The sequence below is a fragment of the Haliaeetus leucocephalus genome, unplaced genomic scaffold (assembly GCF_000737465.1).
Source record: "Haliaeetus leucocephalus isolate CR32 unplaced genomic scaffold, Haliaeetus_leucocephalus-4.0 Scaffold92, whole genome shotgun sequence".
Lineage (NCBI taxonomy): Eukaryota > Metazoa > Chordata > Aves > Accipitriformes > Accipitridae > Haliaeetus > Haliaeetus leucocephalus.
Window position 1 is genome coordinate 8756505 of NW_010972528.1, and position 19449 is coordinate 8775953.

At 34.7% G+C, this 19449-nt stretch overlaps 1 protein-coding gene across 2 annotated transcripts in view; it reads left to right on the forward strand.

Annotated features, from left to right (window-relative positions):
* Window positions 1–19449, forward strand: part of ITFG1 (integrin alpha FG-GAP repeat containing 1) — a 92856-nt gene that overhangs the window by 6280 nt on the left and 67127 nt on the right. For both annotated transcript variants that reach the window (XR_775483.1, XM_010585048.1), the window contains exons 4-6: window positions 812–869; window positions 1476–1550; window positions 5134–5228. Coding sequence is in view for 1 of the 2 variants with exons in the window: in XM_010585048.1 (XP_010583350.1) it covers window positions 812–869; window positions 1476–1550; window positions 5134–5228 (228 nt within the window). In the remaining variant the exon portion in view is untranslated. The remainder of the gene's footprint in view (window positions 1–811; window positions 870–1475; window positions 1551–5133; window positions 5229–19449) is intronic.

The window sequence follows — 19449 nt, forward strand, 5'->3', positions numbered from 1 at the left end:
TAGGAGTTATCTCTAGTATTGGGAAGAATGTGAAGGATTTGGATTAATTTATGCTGTCTTGCTTCTGAATAAACGAATATTGGGAGAGGCACAAATGAGCATGTGGGGCTTAGAAAAGTAGTCAAACGTTAAAAATTCAGGTAATGGTTGGTATGTGGTGAGGCTACTGGGAAGTTATGTGGTGCCTACTTGGGTAATGGAAGTGTGACAGACAGGTCAGTAGAAGGGTACTGTCATATAAAATGTGGAAACTGGAAAGAAGAGAAACCTGGAGAGATGACAGAAATGGAGGTGATGTGGCAAGGAGTTTGGATTACGAGTAAAAGTGAAGTCTGAGAGAACCCAATTAGGACTTAAAATCCTTGCTTCCCATTTAGGCAATCTACCTCTAATCCCCATTTCAAACACTCAATGTATATGATTAAGAATGATTTTTACAGTGACAAAGCATTAAAGAGAGATCTCTTGTACAATGTTAAGTTTTTAAACTGTCTACAACCCAACTCCTTCAGATTTCATGTGTCTGTGATTGCAGTCATACATAGAAATAGGTTTCACCAAGATCTATTTAGAATAATTTGTTGAAGAGTTTAGTGGAGAGAGAAGAAGATTCAGCATTTTCGCTGTAACTCACCTTTCCTGCATAATTTCAGGAAGCCGTTCAGCTGTTTATGTTCAGTGGTGGCTGATTTTTTTTTTAATTGTAAAATTGGTGGTTGTAAATGAATAGAAGAAGAATTATGTTGAAGTTAAAAATGCAAATGTCTTAACATATTGGTAACTGAATCAAATTAATATTTTCTGTTTTCAGATCTTAACCATAAAACTATGTTAAATAAGACTTTTCTTGATGAGCCTCTAGTAATGGAGTAAGTATGACCCACTTTTTTAGGAAACAACATTTATAATGGTAACTAAGAGCAACTTAAGTATATTTTAACGCTAAAATTTGAAATGTGCTCTTTATCTTTTAAGAACAAGGTGGTTTGTGTAATGTCAACTGGTCTAACAAAAGATGATGAAACATAACAGTCATCTTTACTAATTTTATATATTACATCATCCTGGCAATGGTAACTAAATAAGCTTTTAATTTTTTAATTTCAGTACTCTGTTTTATGCAGAAAAACAGCCAGTCATGTTTTGGTGAATTTTGTAAAACAAAAACCTTACTGGCTTATCAGACTGAGCAAATATCCTTTTCACAGTGTGCTTCCCTCTGTGGGAAATGCTGAACAAAAGAGAGGGGGGATATATAGCTGGAAAATCAATTGCATGGTGTAGTGTAAAATACTGAAAGAAGCATACTACTACAAGCAGCTCAGACAAGAGCCAAAATTCGGAAAAGACTACACAGCTGAAAATTCTTCATTGCTTGGTGGGAAAATGCTAACCAAATACAGGTTAACTTAAAAATAGTTAATTTCAACTGCTGTAATGACTAAGGTGATACTGAAACTGTTTTGCATTTTCAGCTTTAATGGAGACTTGATTCCTGACATCTTTGGTGTCACAAGTGATTCAAGTAAGCCACAGATATTGATAGGCGGGTAAGCTAAAGGTTTGTTTATTAGCATGAATTTTGATAACTTATTCATTGTGCATCACTTCTGCTCTTCCTAAAGAGGCTTAAGACTCATGTTTAGCTAGAACTGTGCAAACATATGAATATTCTCTCATTTCCCTGTGTATTCTATGCCACTCTGCATCTAATTTTTCAAGTGTTGTTTTATAGGGGAAGTAGACATTCCATGAGAGCTGAGAAAACAAAACCCCCATTATTTGATAATTGTTTCTTGGAACAGTTATAGTCTGCTTTGTTGAGTACACTTTGATATTTATTATTATAATATGTATTATGGCATTCTGTGCTGTGCAGAAATACAAACCAAAGTTTTTAAGTAGCGTCTGTAGAATTTAAGCTGCATTTAGTCTAATAGATGAAGTGACAGGTTGATGATGTGAGAAGGACTGGAACAGATCTTAAAATATATGGGATGGCAAAAGGAAAATGTGCAGGAGTTTGAGGTAAACTTAAAAAAAATTCAGCTCTCATCTAGGAAATTGATTGTAATGAGAAGTTTAGGCAACATGGGAAATCAAAAGTTCGGGAAGTGCAAAGTGTAAGGGTATTGAGCTATATATTAAGGAAAATATTTCATCTACTTATTGGGATTCATAAAGAGACATAAGGCAGAGGTGACTTTAAGTAGCAATATAAGTGTGCATGCAAGTGATGTTCTCTGTTTCACATCTTTTGTGTTAAGGAGTGACTAAGGCCACTCTTTGGCAAATGGAATTTGACTAAAGTCTTATGAGATTGCAGTAAAGGGGACTAAGTTTCATTAAAGTTTCTGCTAGCCCTGAAATTTCTAGAATGGGAATGGCTAGCAAATACTGGGATAAAAATGATTATTTTAACGGCCTATTTAAATGATTAGTAAGGACTATGCAAAGGATTATTTTTGTTCAACTGTTTTGGGTATGAATGCTGAAATCAAAGCATAACAAAAGAATGGATCTCTACTAACTCAGAAGAACCAGTCTCTAAACAAAAAATTAGGAAGTAGCAATGTCTCTAATATTGGGCAAGATGCCAAAAAACTTCAAATCTCTCTTTTGAAAATAAGTTTTAAGTTATTTGTTAAAAACACTATTGGACCCTAGAGAAGGACAGTTCACATTCAGTTTACCTGATACTGCTTTTGTAGTTTGTATTCTGATAAAGAAAAAGAAAGCTTTGGCTTTTGAGAGCTGTTAGGATTGTGTATTCAAGGACACAAATTGGTGTGACACTGAGTTATTGAAAGTTTCGTTATTGAACAGGGTGACCTTTTTTTAAAAAAAACCTAAAAATATGGGTCTGTACATCTTTTCCTGTGACTTTTGCCAAACTGAACTTAGCATTCATTCAGTCCTTGACTTTTTGTAAGGGTTCGGGCATTCTTTTTAAAAGAAAGAAGCCTCAAAAGAAGGATACTTGAATTGGAACTCTTTCCCCGATTTAGAGATTTTTCTCTCAATTGTCAAAGAACGTGCTCAAAAGATATCAGAAATTATTTTTAGGATGTGAGTTGGATTATAAATGTCAAAATAAATACATTCTTCTTAGTTTTGTGATGTCAAAAAAGTGGTTTTCGTATCATTTTCATTTAGAACTATTTTCTTTTGATAATGAATAATTTCCAATGAATAACTGGAAAAATTAGGAACTGGGCTTGTGTTTTCTTGGAGGATTGGACCTTTAAATTAGTTGTTTGAAGAAGTTTGCGTCTTCTAACTTGTTACTTTGCTGCTTGTAAGTGAAATTTGATAGCATTGTCTTGAATGTTATTTAGTAACAGTAACATAGTAACTTGCAGCTTGGTGTGTTTCAGGAGAAATCCAGGTGTTGGTGTCATAGCTGTTTTGGGTTTGCATACAATCAATACTTAAGTGTATTTTAAAATAAAGAGTGTGTTAGGAAGTCTTTGCATTCCTATGTGGCTTTCTTTAGCTATTGTTTCAAAAGAGGTCTGTTACCACTGGAGAAATCAATGAGATGATTACTCTGTCTCTATTGCAACAATATATCAGCTTTCTATTGTGCATCTCCATGGCCCTTAAGAAATTTTTAAATAAGGCTTTCTCCCCTGCCCACCCCATCAGTGAGTTTAACAAATCTATACCTGTTGTTTCTAACTGGCTGTTTTCCTTTCCTCAGAGATCATTCACAAGTGATGTAGGGTAACATCTAAATCTGTAAATGCAAAATATACCCTGCTTGGCAATATGTTTTTGGTCATTAATCCCAACTTGAATTTTATCATCATTACTTTTATTTAAATTGATGGATTATGGAACAGAGATTTCAAATCCACAAGGGTGTTTCTGAACACCTTGCAATGATTATATATTGAAAAATTTTATGAGCTTTTGAAGATACTGAAAAGTGGGAGTGATTTCATTTTGCTGAAGAAGTCCTTTCAGTAGCATTAGGACACAAATAAACTTACTCATTAGAGCTCAAAATAAGTCTGTTATAGGTTGCATAAGCAAAGTCTTGTATGTGGAAAACAGCTTTGTCAACTGCTTAGAAAAGCATTTTTCTATTTTTTTAATCCAAAATGTTTTAAAATTTATACTACAGCTGTATAACTAACTTTCTTGGCTATCTTAAAAACTGAATACATATTTAATTAATCCTTAAGATTAAGTGATTCTTTTTAACATTTCTAAGAGTTATGATCTCTGGGAAGTAATCAGAAGCCTATTTTTTTTTTCTTACTCTAAAATGAGTCACGGAACATAAGGACTTCAGTAATGTGTATGTAATGTCAATGGAATAAACAACATCATTCCAGTAGTAATATCACTGCTATTGTATAGTGCATTGTATAGTGCATATTGAGATTTTTCTGAGTGTATCAGCTAAGGATTCTGAAAGTAACATATCTGATGATTCAACGGCAATGACTTTTGAAGGATTTGTTGTATTTCAATGTGCTGCTAATAAGGAGGTTTGCTGTAAGTTCAGTCATTCTTAGAACAGAACCCAGCAGTGCATGTATGTTTATAAATAAAGTATGACCTGCTTGGGAAATGACATAATTAGCCTGTAGTCCATCATAATATGAGAGTTTAATTCTTGTGTTGATTTTATGTGACTGAAAATAAAGTCCATTTACATGCAGCGGGCATGAGCTGCTTTAACAGCATGTGATTATGTCCATTTTTGCCCATCTTTATTAATCCTACAGTAGATTTCAGAAGTACTGATAGTAAAACTGCTTGAAGAAACCAGGGAGGACAGTGATCAGTGTCTCAAGATTTACAGTTGAAGTCTAGGCACTAAATTTCACTTTATGGGTAGTGATAATTTTCTGTGTACAAAAACAGTTGCTGTAGAAAGTTAGTAAAATCTAATTGAAGCCCCTGTGTTATGAATCATCCTTCACAGAACCTTTCAAGCAATTAACTCTAGTTACTTAGTATATTGTAAGCTAAGTAGTAATTTTAGCTTAGCATTAGGAGAATATGCTTTCTGTTCAATTTTATTTCAGGTTTCACAATTATTTTTTTTAAAGGTATATTGTCATGACTAACAATCCCTAAGCATTGATTAAATGTGTTGCTTTTTATTCTTGTCTGTAGGAACTTATCATGGCATGCTGCATTGGAAACCCAAAGTAAAATGTATATACCACACTCTCATGCATTTATAGATTTAAATAATGACTTCGCTGCTGGTAAGTCATAAAAGTGTTAAATACCTTCCTATAATAATTACCATGAAGTATACAATGTAATGTATTGCAATTTCCTTCTAATATTTTAGTAAATTTCATGGATGGTTGTAAAGAGTTGGTTCTGGAATGTTGTATTCGGTATATATATTGCTACTTCTGATTTAAAAAAAAAATTATTATTTTAATATCTACAATTTGAAAATACTGGGTTTTAAAAAATAACTGCCAAAATGAATAACCTAATAACATTTTCTACTTCTTGATTATAATTTAATCAGAACTGATGCTTGTTCTGAATAATTTTGTGTTCCCCATTAAAGCACTGTTTCCTGTTCTTTGTGATGCTGTACTCTAGTATTCAGTTTGCAGCTGAATCAGAAGCAGAGCTGCCTTTTCTTCACCTTGAGTCTGAAAATAGTTTTATCGTTCATTCTGAAGAATGTTTTCAAGACTGGACTTATAATTTGTTTCTTAAAGATTGCAATATGACTTCATTCTATTTTGTTGTAGTTAATGCTATCACTGATTGAGAAAATAGCATGTGAGACTTTATTCTTCTATGACTATATGAGCAATCCTATAACCTATTTATAATTCAGTGTTCACAAATGAGTATCGGAGGCAACTTTTCTTATGGTAGATAAACTGTATTCTTCCTTTGTTGGTGGTGGCTTTGTTTTGTTTGGGTTTTTTTTGTAAAATATGCAAATGCAATTTAGCCTTCAATTACCATGATGAATCTATTTATCACTTACATACCTGGCTCATACCTCCAAGCACATTTAAATATTGTGCTAAACTGAATTTCTTCACACACTAAATGAATTCTGGAATGCTTTATCTTCTGCTAGATGTACAATGTACATCAATTCATATATGGTAATTTTTGAAAGAGAGCTTATTTTTTTCCTATTCAGTAGCATGGGAATGAGAGAGGAAAGAGTCCATAAATTTAATTAAGATGCTTATAAATGTTGGGGATTAAGTTAATTGCTTTAGTGCGTAGTCAGACTTTAATATTCAGTTCTGGCACATTGCTGCATGAAGCTGTCAAGGGGCAATTCCAACTGGAAAATTAAATATATGGTTGCTTACCATAATCAGTGTCATGTAATAACCAATTCTAACACACTTAGTTCTATAAATCCTTTGGAATTTTGTGTTAGTGGCATGGGCAGTGTAGATGAGCATTCAAGGTATCATTTTAAGATGAATATATTGAAATCTAAACTCACAGGTAGGTAAAGGTGGGAAGTCTAAGTCACTTAGATCAATCACAGACTGATCAATTTTAGCAAGAGTACACAACTGCTAACAGTGGTATGACTGCTAACAGCCTAAAGAATGTCCACAGAGTTGTAGTTACTGCTAGTGATATATGGAAGTTGCTCTATTAAATAGAACTGAAGGTCAGGATCTTTGTGTGGGGAGTGCCAGGAGCTTTTATAGATTCACAACTGTATTCTTATCTCAAGATGTGAATAGAAGCTTCTGTGAAGCACTCCCCATAGAAAGATCCTCACTTTCATTTGCTTGTAACAGCAAGGATAGTAGCACCGCAGGCTGAAATATGTGTTATGTTACAGCAACCCAAGGAAAATTTTAATGAAAATAATTCATTTTGAGAAGAAAACTGGTGGAAATATTACCATAGAATTATTTTCTTTAAAATAATTTTTTGCTTCTAAGATGGGAATGGTAAATTTTTTTTCTGCTGTCCCTATGAAAATTGGACCAACTGTGAAGAACACATATGTTGCTGAAAAATCATACCTTATCGATGATATCTGATATTTCATGACTGATGTGTTATTCCAAGACTGCCTGCTGCCGAAATGAAGTCACCAATTGTTTCATCCTGTCTGCACATTTATGGCAGTTCCCTCACATCAGCTAAAGTAGCTGTTCAGGAACTGGGGCTGGTGGGGAACACAGTTAATTTTCACTTGAGTTATTAAGCTGATCCAACTTGCCATGAAGCTTCAGGATTGCCGGAGCCAATGTAAGCACAGAGGGAAGGTTGACTCCTCTTCTAGTAGCAGCAGTTGTAGCCTGCCTTTAACCAAGCATGAAATTGCACCTTGAGTCTCATTGTGCCTCTTCCAAAAATACCTGTTCGGTGTTCTCACCACATCTCCTTTAATTTGTGTTAGTCTGCACAGAGTTGGACGAGTGACTCATAGAAGTAGTCAGCTGATATAAATTAAAAAAAGAAAAAAAAGCAAAACAAAAAAACCAACCTGTATGTAACTGTCTATATGGTACTGATAGTACTGTGATTCTAAATACACTCTGCCAAACAGGGCCAAAATAAGGTGCTGGTATTACTATAGTATACCCACATCTAGTCTTGTGTCTCGCTCTGTGCAGCCTGGATAGACTTTACAGAAGACTGCTAAATGCTTCTCCTGTTTGTTTAGCTCTGCTCTTTGTTAGCGTAGTAGGAGCGTTGCAGCCTTACTACACCAGCAAAGAGAGGAGTGCAATTCATACTGTGTTATTTCTCAATGGAGTCAGTGGAATTTTTGGTTGGTTCAGGTAGAGCTAGTGAAGAGGAGAGGATTCTTGTGACTCAGTATTCACCTGCACTACCATTTCTGAGTTGGAACAAAACCTCATTAAGAATAAATAGGTCCTGGTACACATTAGAATCATATTAATTAGGAGGGAGGAATTGATGAGGGTGCAGGAAAATAGTCTGCATGCTGAAATCCTGTTGTCCAAAAGACTTAGGAATCGCGACGTTTGATGCTACTGTGGTGCGTTTTGACTGAAAAATTCAGAGTATTTACTCACAGGCAATGTTACTATTCATGGATGTGAATATACAGTTGTACCTAAAGTGGATGCACTGATTTTTTTTATACAAATAAAAAACAAACCTCCAGAATATGTCATCTTTACTTGTTGATTTTGGGGTTTTTTTTAAGACCTTTTTCTAATATTCTGCAATGTTTTGGAGCTCTTTTTATTGTGTAACAGATGCAGCCAATTCCGTGATTTTTTTAGCTGGGCTATTTTTGGCAACTCTATCATTATAAACAGCTTAGGAGATTTAAAGTGTGCTTGACTTTAAAAAAAAAAAAAAAAAAAAAAATCTCCTCTCTGGGCTGAGCATCTTTTTGCTAGTTTATTGCCTAACCCGTTTTCAACCTGCTGATATTAAACCCTCAAAACGGAGCTTTTAATTGGCATGCTTCTCCAGCTCTGGGTAAAATGAAGTTGAATTGTTACAATTTCATTACATAGAACATGTTCATAAGATGTTTTTAATCCCTAACAGTGCTTCATGAAGGGCTAACTGTGTAAGATTTTTATAATCCAAAAATCCAGTAACCAGAAACAAAGATAATACTAATCTTTCTTGGTGAGATGTAAGCTACGCTGTTTCAGATAGTAATGCTGCTGCTGTTTTTAAATAAAGCATCCTCACGTAGAGATCTTAGCTGCTTCTAATTTTTAATTCAGTAAGTAATTTTCAGTTAGGAATTAAATATTATATAATCCACACGAAAATTTGCAATATAAAACTTGTACCGAAGGGTCTACATGTGCTTTACGGGTAAAGATAAAGTAAATACAAAACTTTCCATGGTCTTCTGCATGTGTGTTAAGCGTGTGTTGCTCCAGGGAGAAGTATCTAGTTCACAGAATGGCTGAGACTGGAAGGGATGTCTGGAAACGGTCTAGTCAACCTACCTCCCATCAGTGTCACTGTTTGTACATGCGCTGAGATAGACTGAAAGATGAGGAGAAAATGTGGTGACCCTTGTTAGAATAGGGCTACTGGGTGTCTAGTAATACATACTCATATTTGTCATTAGTTCTTTTTAACAGCCAGCTTAAGAAAATAATCTTGAAGCTAGTATTAATAGGCTTGTCTGAACAGATCAACATCAGGTGTATTTTATAGAGCATGACAGTCCAGGTGAGCATTTCCAAAAGCAGGCTTCTCAAGTAAGAGGCCTGTCTTAAAAATGTCATATCCTTAGACTGAAAAATTTATATCACGTGGCTTAAGAAAAGAAGTATTTGTACAGGATTTAACTCTTTTGACTCATAGTGAAGGAGGTAAAAAGCAACTTCTCTTTGCATTAGCCCACTCAATTCAAAGTAGAAGGGAATTCAGTGTTTCTCAGAAATGTGTCTCAGGTGTGTTAGTCAAGAGATGGAGAGGATGCTGTTCAACTGAGTAAACACTATTTGCAATATGGTTATTACACTGAAGATTTTACAACTGAAACACATGAACTGAACCATAGAGAAAAAGTATTATAGCTGGAAACTTGATAAAGACCACCGAGAAATGATGTAGAGATGGGTACCAATACAGGTCATCTATTTAAAGCTAGACAATAGACAAACATGCTTTGTTTATGCCATTGTTGTTGGCATCACAGTCAGCATTTTCAGATAAACTTCAGCTTGGTCCAAAGTATTTAAATTTAGCATGGGTCACTAGGTGAACACTGATTAGACTGTCTTAACGTAAGCTCTCCTAGGTGTATCAAGAGTGCTTTATCTAAAGTTGAAATTTTTAGGATAGCAATTATTTTGTTACATGTAAATTTTTTTTTTTCTAATTAGGTAACTTGATTGTTTCTATTTAAAAGATCCTAAAATGTCAGATGTTCATTTAGGGCTAATGCTGTCTTTCTAAGCCAAAATTGTAGTACTTAATTACTCAGAAAAAAAGGATTATTAATAAACAATAAATATGTGTGCACTTAAAGTTTCAAGTCTTCTACCAAGAAATCAGGCCATGGCCCTGCACATATTTTTAAAATATTCAAATGTATGAGACAAAGTACCTTGGCCTCTGAATCATACTGTAACTTCATACTGTACATCTGTCAATGTATCCTTGAATTCTATGAAAAATAGCTAAGGTATTAAATATTCTGTGGCTTATTTGGTTATGTGATTGCAAAGTTTGAAAATACTGCTTTTACAACCTGTCTTGTGTTGAACACTAGCACATGGTATGTATATTTGCAGATATTTCTGGAACTGTTTCTATAAAATGAAGGAAAAAAAAATTTTATTTTGGGAAAACTAAAGTGGAAAAATCGTTAGTCAAACAGCTTGCTATAAGCTAATTGCTGGTCTCTTTACTGATTTCTGATGGTTAATTTTCTTATGTTTTGCTTTGGGAATCTAGAAATCTGATGTACCAGAACATTTACAATGTGTTTTCTTTTTCCTTCCTACTTCTTAGTTTAAACACATAAATGTAGATAGTTTTCTTATTGAAAACTACTCATTCAAATCACAGGTAATATTTCTGTTGTAATCATTTAAACCTGGATTCTGAAGACATTGTAATGCTTGATGTCAGACTACCTGATTATATTTTTGGTGAGTTTCCTCTTGATGGAAGCTGGTAGCCTCACTGCATATAATGTTATCATCAAAGCTTATTTTATGCAATAGAGCTGCATTTATTCTCTATTAAAATAACCAGACTCATTATGTTTGCAAACAAATTATCTGGCCTTTTAAAACTTAACCTTGAGTGGTATTTTAAAACTGGGGGGTGGGGGGGTTGTATTTGAAGTCAATTTGTTCTCTCTGGTTTTGCTTCCTCCCTTATGGTTTTTTCCCAAAACAAGTATTCAGTAATGCCATGTTACTGTTTCATTCCTTGAACAGATATATTTTTTTAATTTCTTAACTGTTTTAAGCTCTGATAACAGAGCTTACCTGAGAGCTTAGAGCAAATAATGGAGGCATAAAATGTATCATATAAAATACAAAGGATATATTTTGGAGGACCTCAATCTATGTCTGTAAAGTTTTGTTTGTTTTTATTACGTTTTTTTACTACTTACAGATTTGTTATCTCTAATTAAAAATGCTCTGTGTGACATGATCTTGTTACCGCTATTCCTCCGCTTGTTCCTGCACAGTGTTCAATACCACAGGAAGTTCCTGCTCATAAGATGAAACCAGAGTTGCTCAAATTAGCTGGATCTGCTGCTGCTGAGATTGGTCTACTTTTGCCAGTGCCACTTTTCTTACTCATAGTTTACCTCACAAAGAGAATTAAAGAATGAGTAGAGATCTTTAGAGAAGAGAAACAGCTATTTTAACTTAAGTTTTTCCCAATCTTTCTAAAAGAACCCATCACCTGTGCTATCTGCTTAGCAGTTTTAATTTAAAAAATGCTGTTATGAAGTGTCTCAAAAGCTATTCCTTTTGAAATTTTTAATTATGTACTTATGTAATTATATACACTGGTGGATACGAATATGATAGTTTTATGGGAATCAATAACTTAATATAGGTGAGAAGTAAATTGGTTCTGCCTTAAACAGCGTTTTGTTGAGAAAGCATGAATGTGAAAATGGGTTGTGAAAGCACTCTTAACACTGGTGGTCATCTTCGATTGCTTGAATAAACAGATTTTTCTGTCTGAAAACTCATGTTTGAAGTGCTAAAAACCAGAAGAATAGTCCCACCTGCTCCGCCTATTCAGAAGCATAACTATTTGGCATAAATCTAATTTAAAATTTTTCCATTTAAGTGATGCTTTTAAATTAATACATATGGATTTTTTCTATAGTAATTTTAATAATTAAGCCTTTAAACCCCTTTCATTATGTTGTGTGCTGTTGTTTATTGTCTGCTTTACTAAATAGTTCCGGTAAATACATATTAAAATTTGAAAGACCTATTTGAAAAGCAGAATAAATTCACAACCTCTGTTATAAGCACATTTCTTAAAAATTTGCAAACACAAATTAACTTGTTTGTAATATGAAGTCCTTTTTTGCTTAAATTTTTCAGAGGAGGAAGTTACTGGAAAGAGTGGTTCCTTGACTTACGGCTTCATGTAACTAGCACTAAAAAATCACGAAAAGTTAATTGCAAACTCATTAGCATTGGTACTTGTACTCATACTTATATTGTAATCGCTAAATTGCTATAGCTAAGCAGTAGATGTATTCCATTTACTCTAGTACAGTAGTAATGCTAACTTGACAAACAAATCTGAATACCAAATGATAGAGGGTTTCTCTACCTGAATGAAAAACTTATGAACAGAAGCACAAAACTTGCCAGGTTTGGTTTTCCATTTCCATGTAGTAAAGAAATAAAACTGACTATATCTAACTTTTTTGTATAAAATTAGGTTATACATAAATACTAAATGATAATTAGGTTATACATATATACTGAAGTTGTATAACTACAATTAAAAATTGTAAATAACTTTTAATTTTGTTTTTAAATACTTTTTTTTCCTACTGGTTGGTCAGTCTGTAATGTAAATAGAGGAAAATGTGTAATGTAAATAGAGGAAAGTTACCTTTACTTTTTCTTAGGCTTTATGGCACTTAATGATTTTAATACAGTTGTCACCCATTCTGTCAACATACTGCAAAGCAGAGGTTTTTAGTTCAGCACGTTATTTACATATACCAATACATATAAGCAGGCATGTTCATATCCTCAAGTAACTTCTAGTTAAAGAATATGCACAGACACACCTGTTCTTCCACAAAAACGAAAATTTTTTTAGGCATGTTTAGAGTGTACACGTCTATGTTTTAATTGGGTAATACCTTGTGCGTTTTGATAGTGTTTGGGGGCTTTTTTTTTTTCCTTTATTAACTTAAACTTCTGAAGTAAATGTGAAATTAAGCTGTAACTTAATGTTGCTCATGCCCTGGTGGCTTCTGAAGACAACTGTAGATGCTGAGGGTTTTAATTCTGAAATAAAGCCCTCTGACATTAAACAGAAAGGTCAAATCAGTCATTAGTGAAATGAATGCCCTATCTATAAATAGTACTGTTTTTTATAACACTCAAAAGTGAAGGATAATCAGAAGCAAACTTGGAGCAGATTCTGTATGGTTAGGTTTGCAATTTCCTAGTAGTCCTAATAAGAAAAAGCAATGTTTGGAAGTAGGGTTTATTTAATAAGATTGTCTGCAGTTTTCCAGTTGGGCTGAAGTTTTCTAAGCTGTCTGCCTACCCCCACACTGAACTTTTTCTAACCTTCAGTTGTACTTGCTTAGCCACTTCAACAGACTGAAGTTGTGGTGGAGCTGGTTTGGTATTTGATAACTTAGGGCAATTTTTTTCTCAGTGACCTAACACTTGCTTTTGAAGCATTCTTCCTGAAAGATAGCAAGGTCTCTTTGCTTTTGCTGTTTTAATGAAAAGATCCATCCAAATTTAGCCAGTTTGAAACAGGTTTTAGTAACATCAACTAGTGTTTTGTTGTTGTTGTTTTCCTTAATTGCTATAACTGCTTTTCTAAAACAGCCATCAGTAGTGAACATATCACAGATGGGGATTATCGAAGTTTTTCCTTCCATTGTGGCTCTAGACTTTTGGAATTATTTGGATGCTTAACTGAGAGCAGGGGGGGCAAAAGGCAGAGATGATGCAGAGAAAGTGGGAATAGAAGTTGGTAGGTGGGGAAGAAATCTAGGCTGGAGGTGGGGAATTTAGATGGAGATGATGAGCAAACACTGGATGAATTTTTGCAAGAAGAGGATGTTAACACATGAACTCGAAGTTATTAGAGGAGGACTGACCTAATAGTGTGTGGAATAAGAGAAGTATAGTTGTGTAAGACTGGGTTGGGAGAAGTCTAGGATTGTCAGTGTGAAGAATACTGTGGGATAAGGATCAGAGATGGACCTGCTGTTGGGTATAGAGCTGTTTGGTGGGAAACTGCCTATATGATTATTCCTGCATCTGCAGCAAAAATTCTAAGTTCTATGGTATAAGAAGCTAGGGATTACAGGAAGCATAGCATGAACTTGCTTTCATGTTCAAGGTGTTTGAATGCTGTCCTGCATTTTAATCCATCTTTTCTATGGCATTCCTTTGTCATGACTGATAGATAACCTGTTGCAATTACATGTTGGGCTCTCAGGAGGCGATTATCTATCGAGCATCTTTACTTCTAAGTGTCTGGTTTCTGAGCACCCGTGGCAGGAATGCCATGCTTTTGGTACCCAAAATGGGCCACCATAAACATTAGTGGTTATGTAATGCTCCATTAGATATATTACATAAAAATGATAAGAAATGGATCTAGGTCAAGATATGGGTGCACTGTGTTCAAATTACTATTTCAGTGTTTGTAGATGTATCTGGGATGACTTTGGCACTGATATAAGATAGATCTAAAGGCGCTAAACTCAATGCAGTCTAGCTGTACAAGTTTTACGTAGCTTTCTGGGGAGATTTTTTAGTCTTCACTGGGCCACATGTTGATACAATGTCAAAATTAGCTGATCCCATCTAATAAAGATGGATGGAACTGCTTGTGGGTCCTTTGTAATGAGCTTTAGGTTACTGGAGCTTACAATGCAGTACTTAAATATCTTTCCTTTTTCAAGCTGAAACATAAATTCTAATAATCTCACTTTCCTTTTTTTTTTTAAGAATGAATGCTGAATTCAGTGCTTTTCAGTATTTGTATTTACTGTTGATAAAACGTTGTAGAGCCTGGATAGCAGCATTTTATTACTAAGCCAATTAACTCAAAGAATAGCCAACTTTGCTCACCAACTCACTTTTTAGGGAAAGTAAAGTTGTGAGTAAAATGCTAATACAGTGTGGTTTTGTGTCGCAGCATGAGTCACGTGTCTTCTGTATTAAGTGTTTGGTATATATTTAGGTTGTTTTTCAGTCTTGTGGATCTAAAATGCTGGGTAACCTCCTTGATTCTTTATGTTATTCCCAGGCTATTGAACTTTATGAATTTTCCTATTGCTTATGTTGTTTTTATGTTGATCACTGCCTGTTAAATAAAAAATAGGAAAGCATATTTAAATGTGAACATGCTTCACTTCGCATTTGTTTACAAGAAACACTTCCTCTCAGTATTGTTTATCTTTACTACATCATATCACAAATTAAAAATGTAAGAAATGCCCTGCTGGCTTAGTCTAGTTGTCCATCCAGTTAACGCAATATTTTTTCTCTGGCAGTGGCAATAGGAAAGTGGCCAGGCTGATTTTTCTTCCTCCCATTGCCTATTTCCATTATATGTCTCCAGAATCTACAATTGGCATTGGGTTGTTAAAGGTACATCCTTGCCTATTCTTTTTAGTATCCCTTTATGTACCTATTGTCTAGTGAAGGTACCCAGAGTATCACCTTTGTATTCTGTAAATAATTAAGATTGTTGAGCTCCAGAGTATTTGATTTTTTTTTTTTTTTTAACCTCAGGTTGTAAATACCTTGTATTGTGCTGTTGTTAGGTTCATCAGCATTAGAACAGAGCATTATGATACAGCCCTCAATACTTTATCCGTGCTTTTAAAACTTAGAGATCTGTGTGCAAATGACTTTTGTTTTCTACAGCTGAAACTGCAACCAGAACTGCCTTCCAAAGGCAATGTGGCAGCATATCTTTAGACAAATGACTTTCCCAGAGCATATGTAATATGATAGGCATTCCTTGTAGGAAACATGGGTTGAGTTTTCTTGATGTAGGCAGAAGCAAAACAAAAATGTTGCAGTTTTCAAGATGATTAGCGTATTAAAATACAAAAGGTGTAGAAATGAACTATGTCTTCATTGTTATGTAATCCAAGTACTGAACATACAGATCTTAATGCATTTGTTGGCTCCATCTCTTCTCCTGCAGCCTTTATATATTAAAGAATTTAGTAATAGTAGACAGGGAAAGCTATAGCCGTAGTGGTGAGAGATGTCTGCAATGGACACCATTCCTTTGGGAAAGAGATGCTTGCAAGGAGTTTTTGCTATGGCTATATAGAAAGAGTTGTTTATAAATTGCACAATCTTAATTGTTTCCTCTCTCATGCTTTTGGCTGTTAGGGATGAAAAGTTACATAGTAAAGGCAGACAGAATCATGGAATTGGTTAGGTTGGAAGTAACTTTGGAAATCATCTGATTTAAAACACTGTACCAAGCAAGGCTTGGTTTTTCTTACAGGTTTCTTTCCTACAAACTTGGAGAAAACATTTGTAATTCTGAACTATACAAATTTGTAAACAGTTCTTTGGAGTCTCTAAATTACATTTGCATTTTTACACTGCTGCTGCAAAGAAATGTTTTTGTTTTGCTTGCTTTGAAATCTGATGTTCTTGATCAAAATGGAAAATTACTTGTAAATATTAAGCATCTGATTTGATTTCAGTGCAGGAGGATTTAATCACAGAAACATGCATGAGCATTTGAGGCACATAGCTTCTAAGAAGGCTTAAGGATAAAAAGGAGGACAATTGGCAATAACATACCAGCTGAATTGGTTCAGCGGGCTCTAGAACTAGAGGTGGTGTTGCTGTACCTGTATTAAGTCGTCCTATGAGAAATCACAGCTTGTTGCTTTAACTTAGGAGCAGCGTGGCACTAGCTCCTCTATACTATTCCGGGAACATTACCTGCTATCTTTGCCTGCCTTTGCATTTTACCAGTGGGGTGTAATATTACAGCAGCCTTGGAGCTCCTTTGGTGTGTTGGTTCCATTTGATGTATATGTTATATGCTTCAAGGTAGGAAAAAAGAGAGACAGAGGAGTACATGAAGAGGAACAAAAGGCAAAAGTAATTTACTAACTTTCAAGTGTAGCTGTTTGGGGTGGGAGGGAGTTCAGTGCAAAACAGGCATGTTGCTGAATTTAATCATCTTTAAGGTACCATAGAGGGCCATATTCAGCACTGATCTCTCACAAACCAAAGAAATGTGTGGTAGATTGCCTCCTCTGAAAATACAGCTCTATTTTACTGCTCTCAAAATATGGAACAAGTGTTCACATTAGAATACCTGGTTTGTACAGTGTCTGAACAAAGACTTTAAATCTGTAAGCACCTCCACATTTTTAACATAGTAAACATTTTAGATGTTTTAAATTACCATCTTTCTATTAGCTTTTTGTAGTTTGACTTTCATTTAGTATCCTGATTTATTCCTCCTACACTGCAGATAGCTAAATGTATTCTTTGATTTTAATAAGTTTTCTGACATCCCAGCCACCATGGTTCCCTCATCCCTTTTTTCTCCTCATGGAGTTTTAATGTTTATTTTAAAGCTACTTTTGATTCTGGTCCTAACATGTGGGATTTTATATGCCTGTTGTTCCTTCCCTTTCTATATTATTTCAATTCCATGTGCAGTCATATTTCTGGGTATTTCTATACACTTATTATGAAATCAGATTAAATGAGGAGGGAAAAACAACTAAGATAATATGCATCAGACTAAGAATGGAAACAAATTGATTTTTTTCAATGCACCAGAAAAATCTGTTGCAAATGTCTCTCTCTGTTAAATGCTTTTACAAAATAGGTGAATATGTGTAATATACAGTAACCATACATACTCTGTTACAAGTAATTCACTAATACTTGTGTGAGTTCATAAGGCTATGTCGCAAAATTAGGGTTAATATACTTTGCAGTTTACTTTGCAGTCGTTGTTGCCCAGTCATGTTGAGTGCCTGACTTTCTCTGGCCTGGTGTAACTCTCTCTGGGATGAACAATATGGAATGTCTTTTGAGTCAAACATGGCCATGATGCTCTCAGAGGAGATGTAACTGATAAATTTATTCTGTAAAGCTCAAATGAAAACAAGATATATTGCTACTTACAGATAGTTCAATTCATAGTAGTGTTTATATGACTTCCCATTAAGATGTTAAGGACATTCATTTCTCTTTATTCAAAAAGCTCTATTTTAAAGATACTATAGGTGGTACTGTATTTTTTTTTTTTTTAAACTGAGAAGCTGTAATAGTATGCTGCGTTAGTATAGGTTTTAAAATTATGAATAATTGTTAAATGAAAAACCATCACATGTTAAATCAGCCAAGAAATAGTGCTGTTTTATTTTTGCCAATTTTAATGATCTTTGTTTTAACCTTAAATAAATGATTTGGAGCTCAGCACTTTGTAATACCCCCAGCATAACTCATATCTGCCTTCTGTATTTGTTTTTTCCACCCTAGGAGCATAACTGTGTTGCATAAAAATTTGATGCATTTATTTAACCTGGTAATAACCAACTGTTCAGAGCTGAATTTCTAGCATAATAATACTGGGTGAATCATGTCTTGGGTTGGCAGCTATGCCATTTTGTCTAATCCTGGGATAGTCACAAAACATATATAAACATAGCATTACCAGTGGGAATGCTGAGTTAATGCTTCCCAAGATCTCTCCTTGCATAGAGGACTGGGCAGAGAGAGGATTGACTTAGCAGTTAAAGGTGAGAGGTCAGCTCTGCAGCGTGTGAAATTGAGTCAGCGATGTGGCGGGAAAACAGTTACAGTGCCAATAAAATGTCTGCTGAAGGCTAGGCAACCTGTTACATTTCCTAATCAAACGCTAGTCATTTGCTGTGTATTTAAATATAACACTTAAAGAGCCTATTGTGGCATAATCTGTAGGTGACATAGTTCATATGCAAATTGCAGTACAAATTACAGCATGGATATACTACAACCCTACTTGAAATACTTATTTGAACCTCGAAAACTCTTTTTCAAAGATTTAGTGGCATTTTGGCCTGTAGGAAAGTGAGTTAAGGCTTCTGTTGTTCCATGTTTCTCTTTACACGCACACACACACCCACATACACCCCGCCCTGTGAATGTATTAGGTTTTTTAAAATATTTTTCTGGTTTATATCTGACAGTAATCAACAATACTGCACAAACTTCCTTCTACATGCCAAGTTAAAATTTGAAAGTTTATATATGTTTTCTAAGTTACATCTATGATATCTTCAGATTGTTTCCATTACTTCTGTCTCTTGCCTTCAAGAAATACTTAAGTACCAATATAATTCATTCCAATGAAACACACTATCATGCTTTTCATGTGTATACTCTAAAGGAAATTGCCATTTTAGGTATTTGAGGGAATAAAATTAAATGGTACAACTTTCTGGGGTGGGGGGGCGGAGTGGGGCACATGGGGTGTGGAGAGAAATCTGTAAGCAAAATCTTTGTTGTTGGTTTTGTTTTTTTTTTTGTTTGGGGGTTTTGTTTGATGTGGAGGTTTATGGTTTGGGTTTGTGGTGGGGGGTTTTTTTTTATTCCTCTGGAAGTCAATACCCCTTATTGTGTCATTGAAAACTTCCTGTACAGCAGTCCACCTGCTTATTCGCTAAACCACCTCAAGGTTAAGCATGAATATTCTCTTTTTTTTTTTAATCACTTTTTCTGCCTACAAAGTAACCATTCTGTTCTAACTCAAATAGTGATATTTTAAATGGCGGGGGGG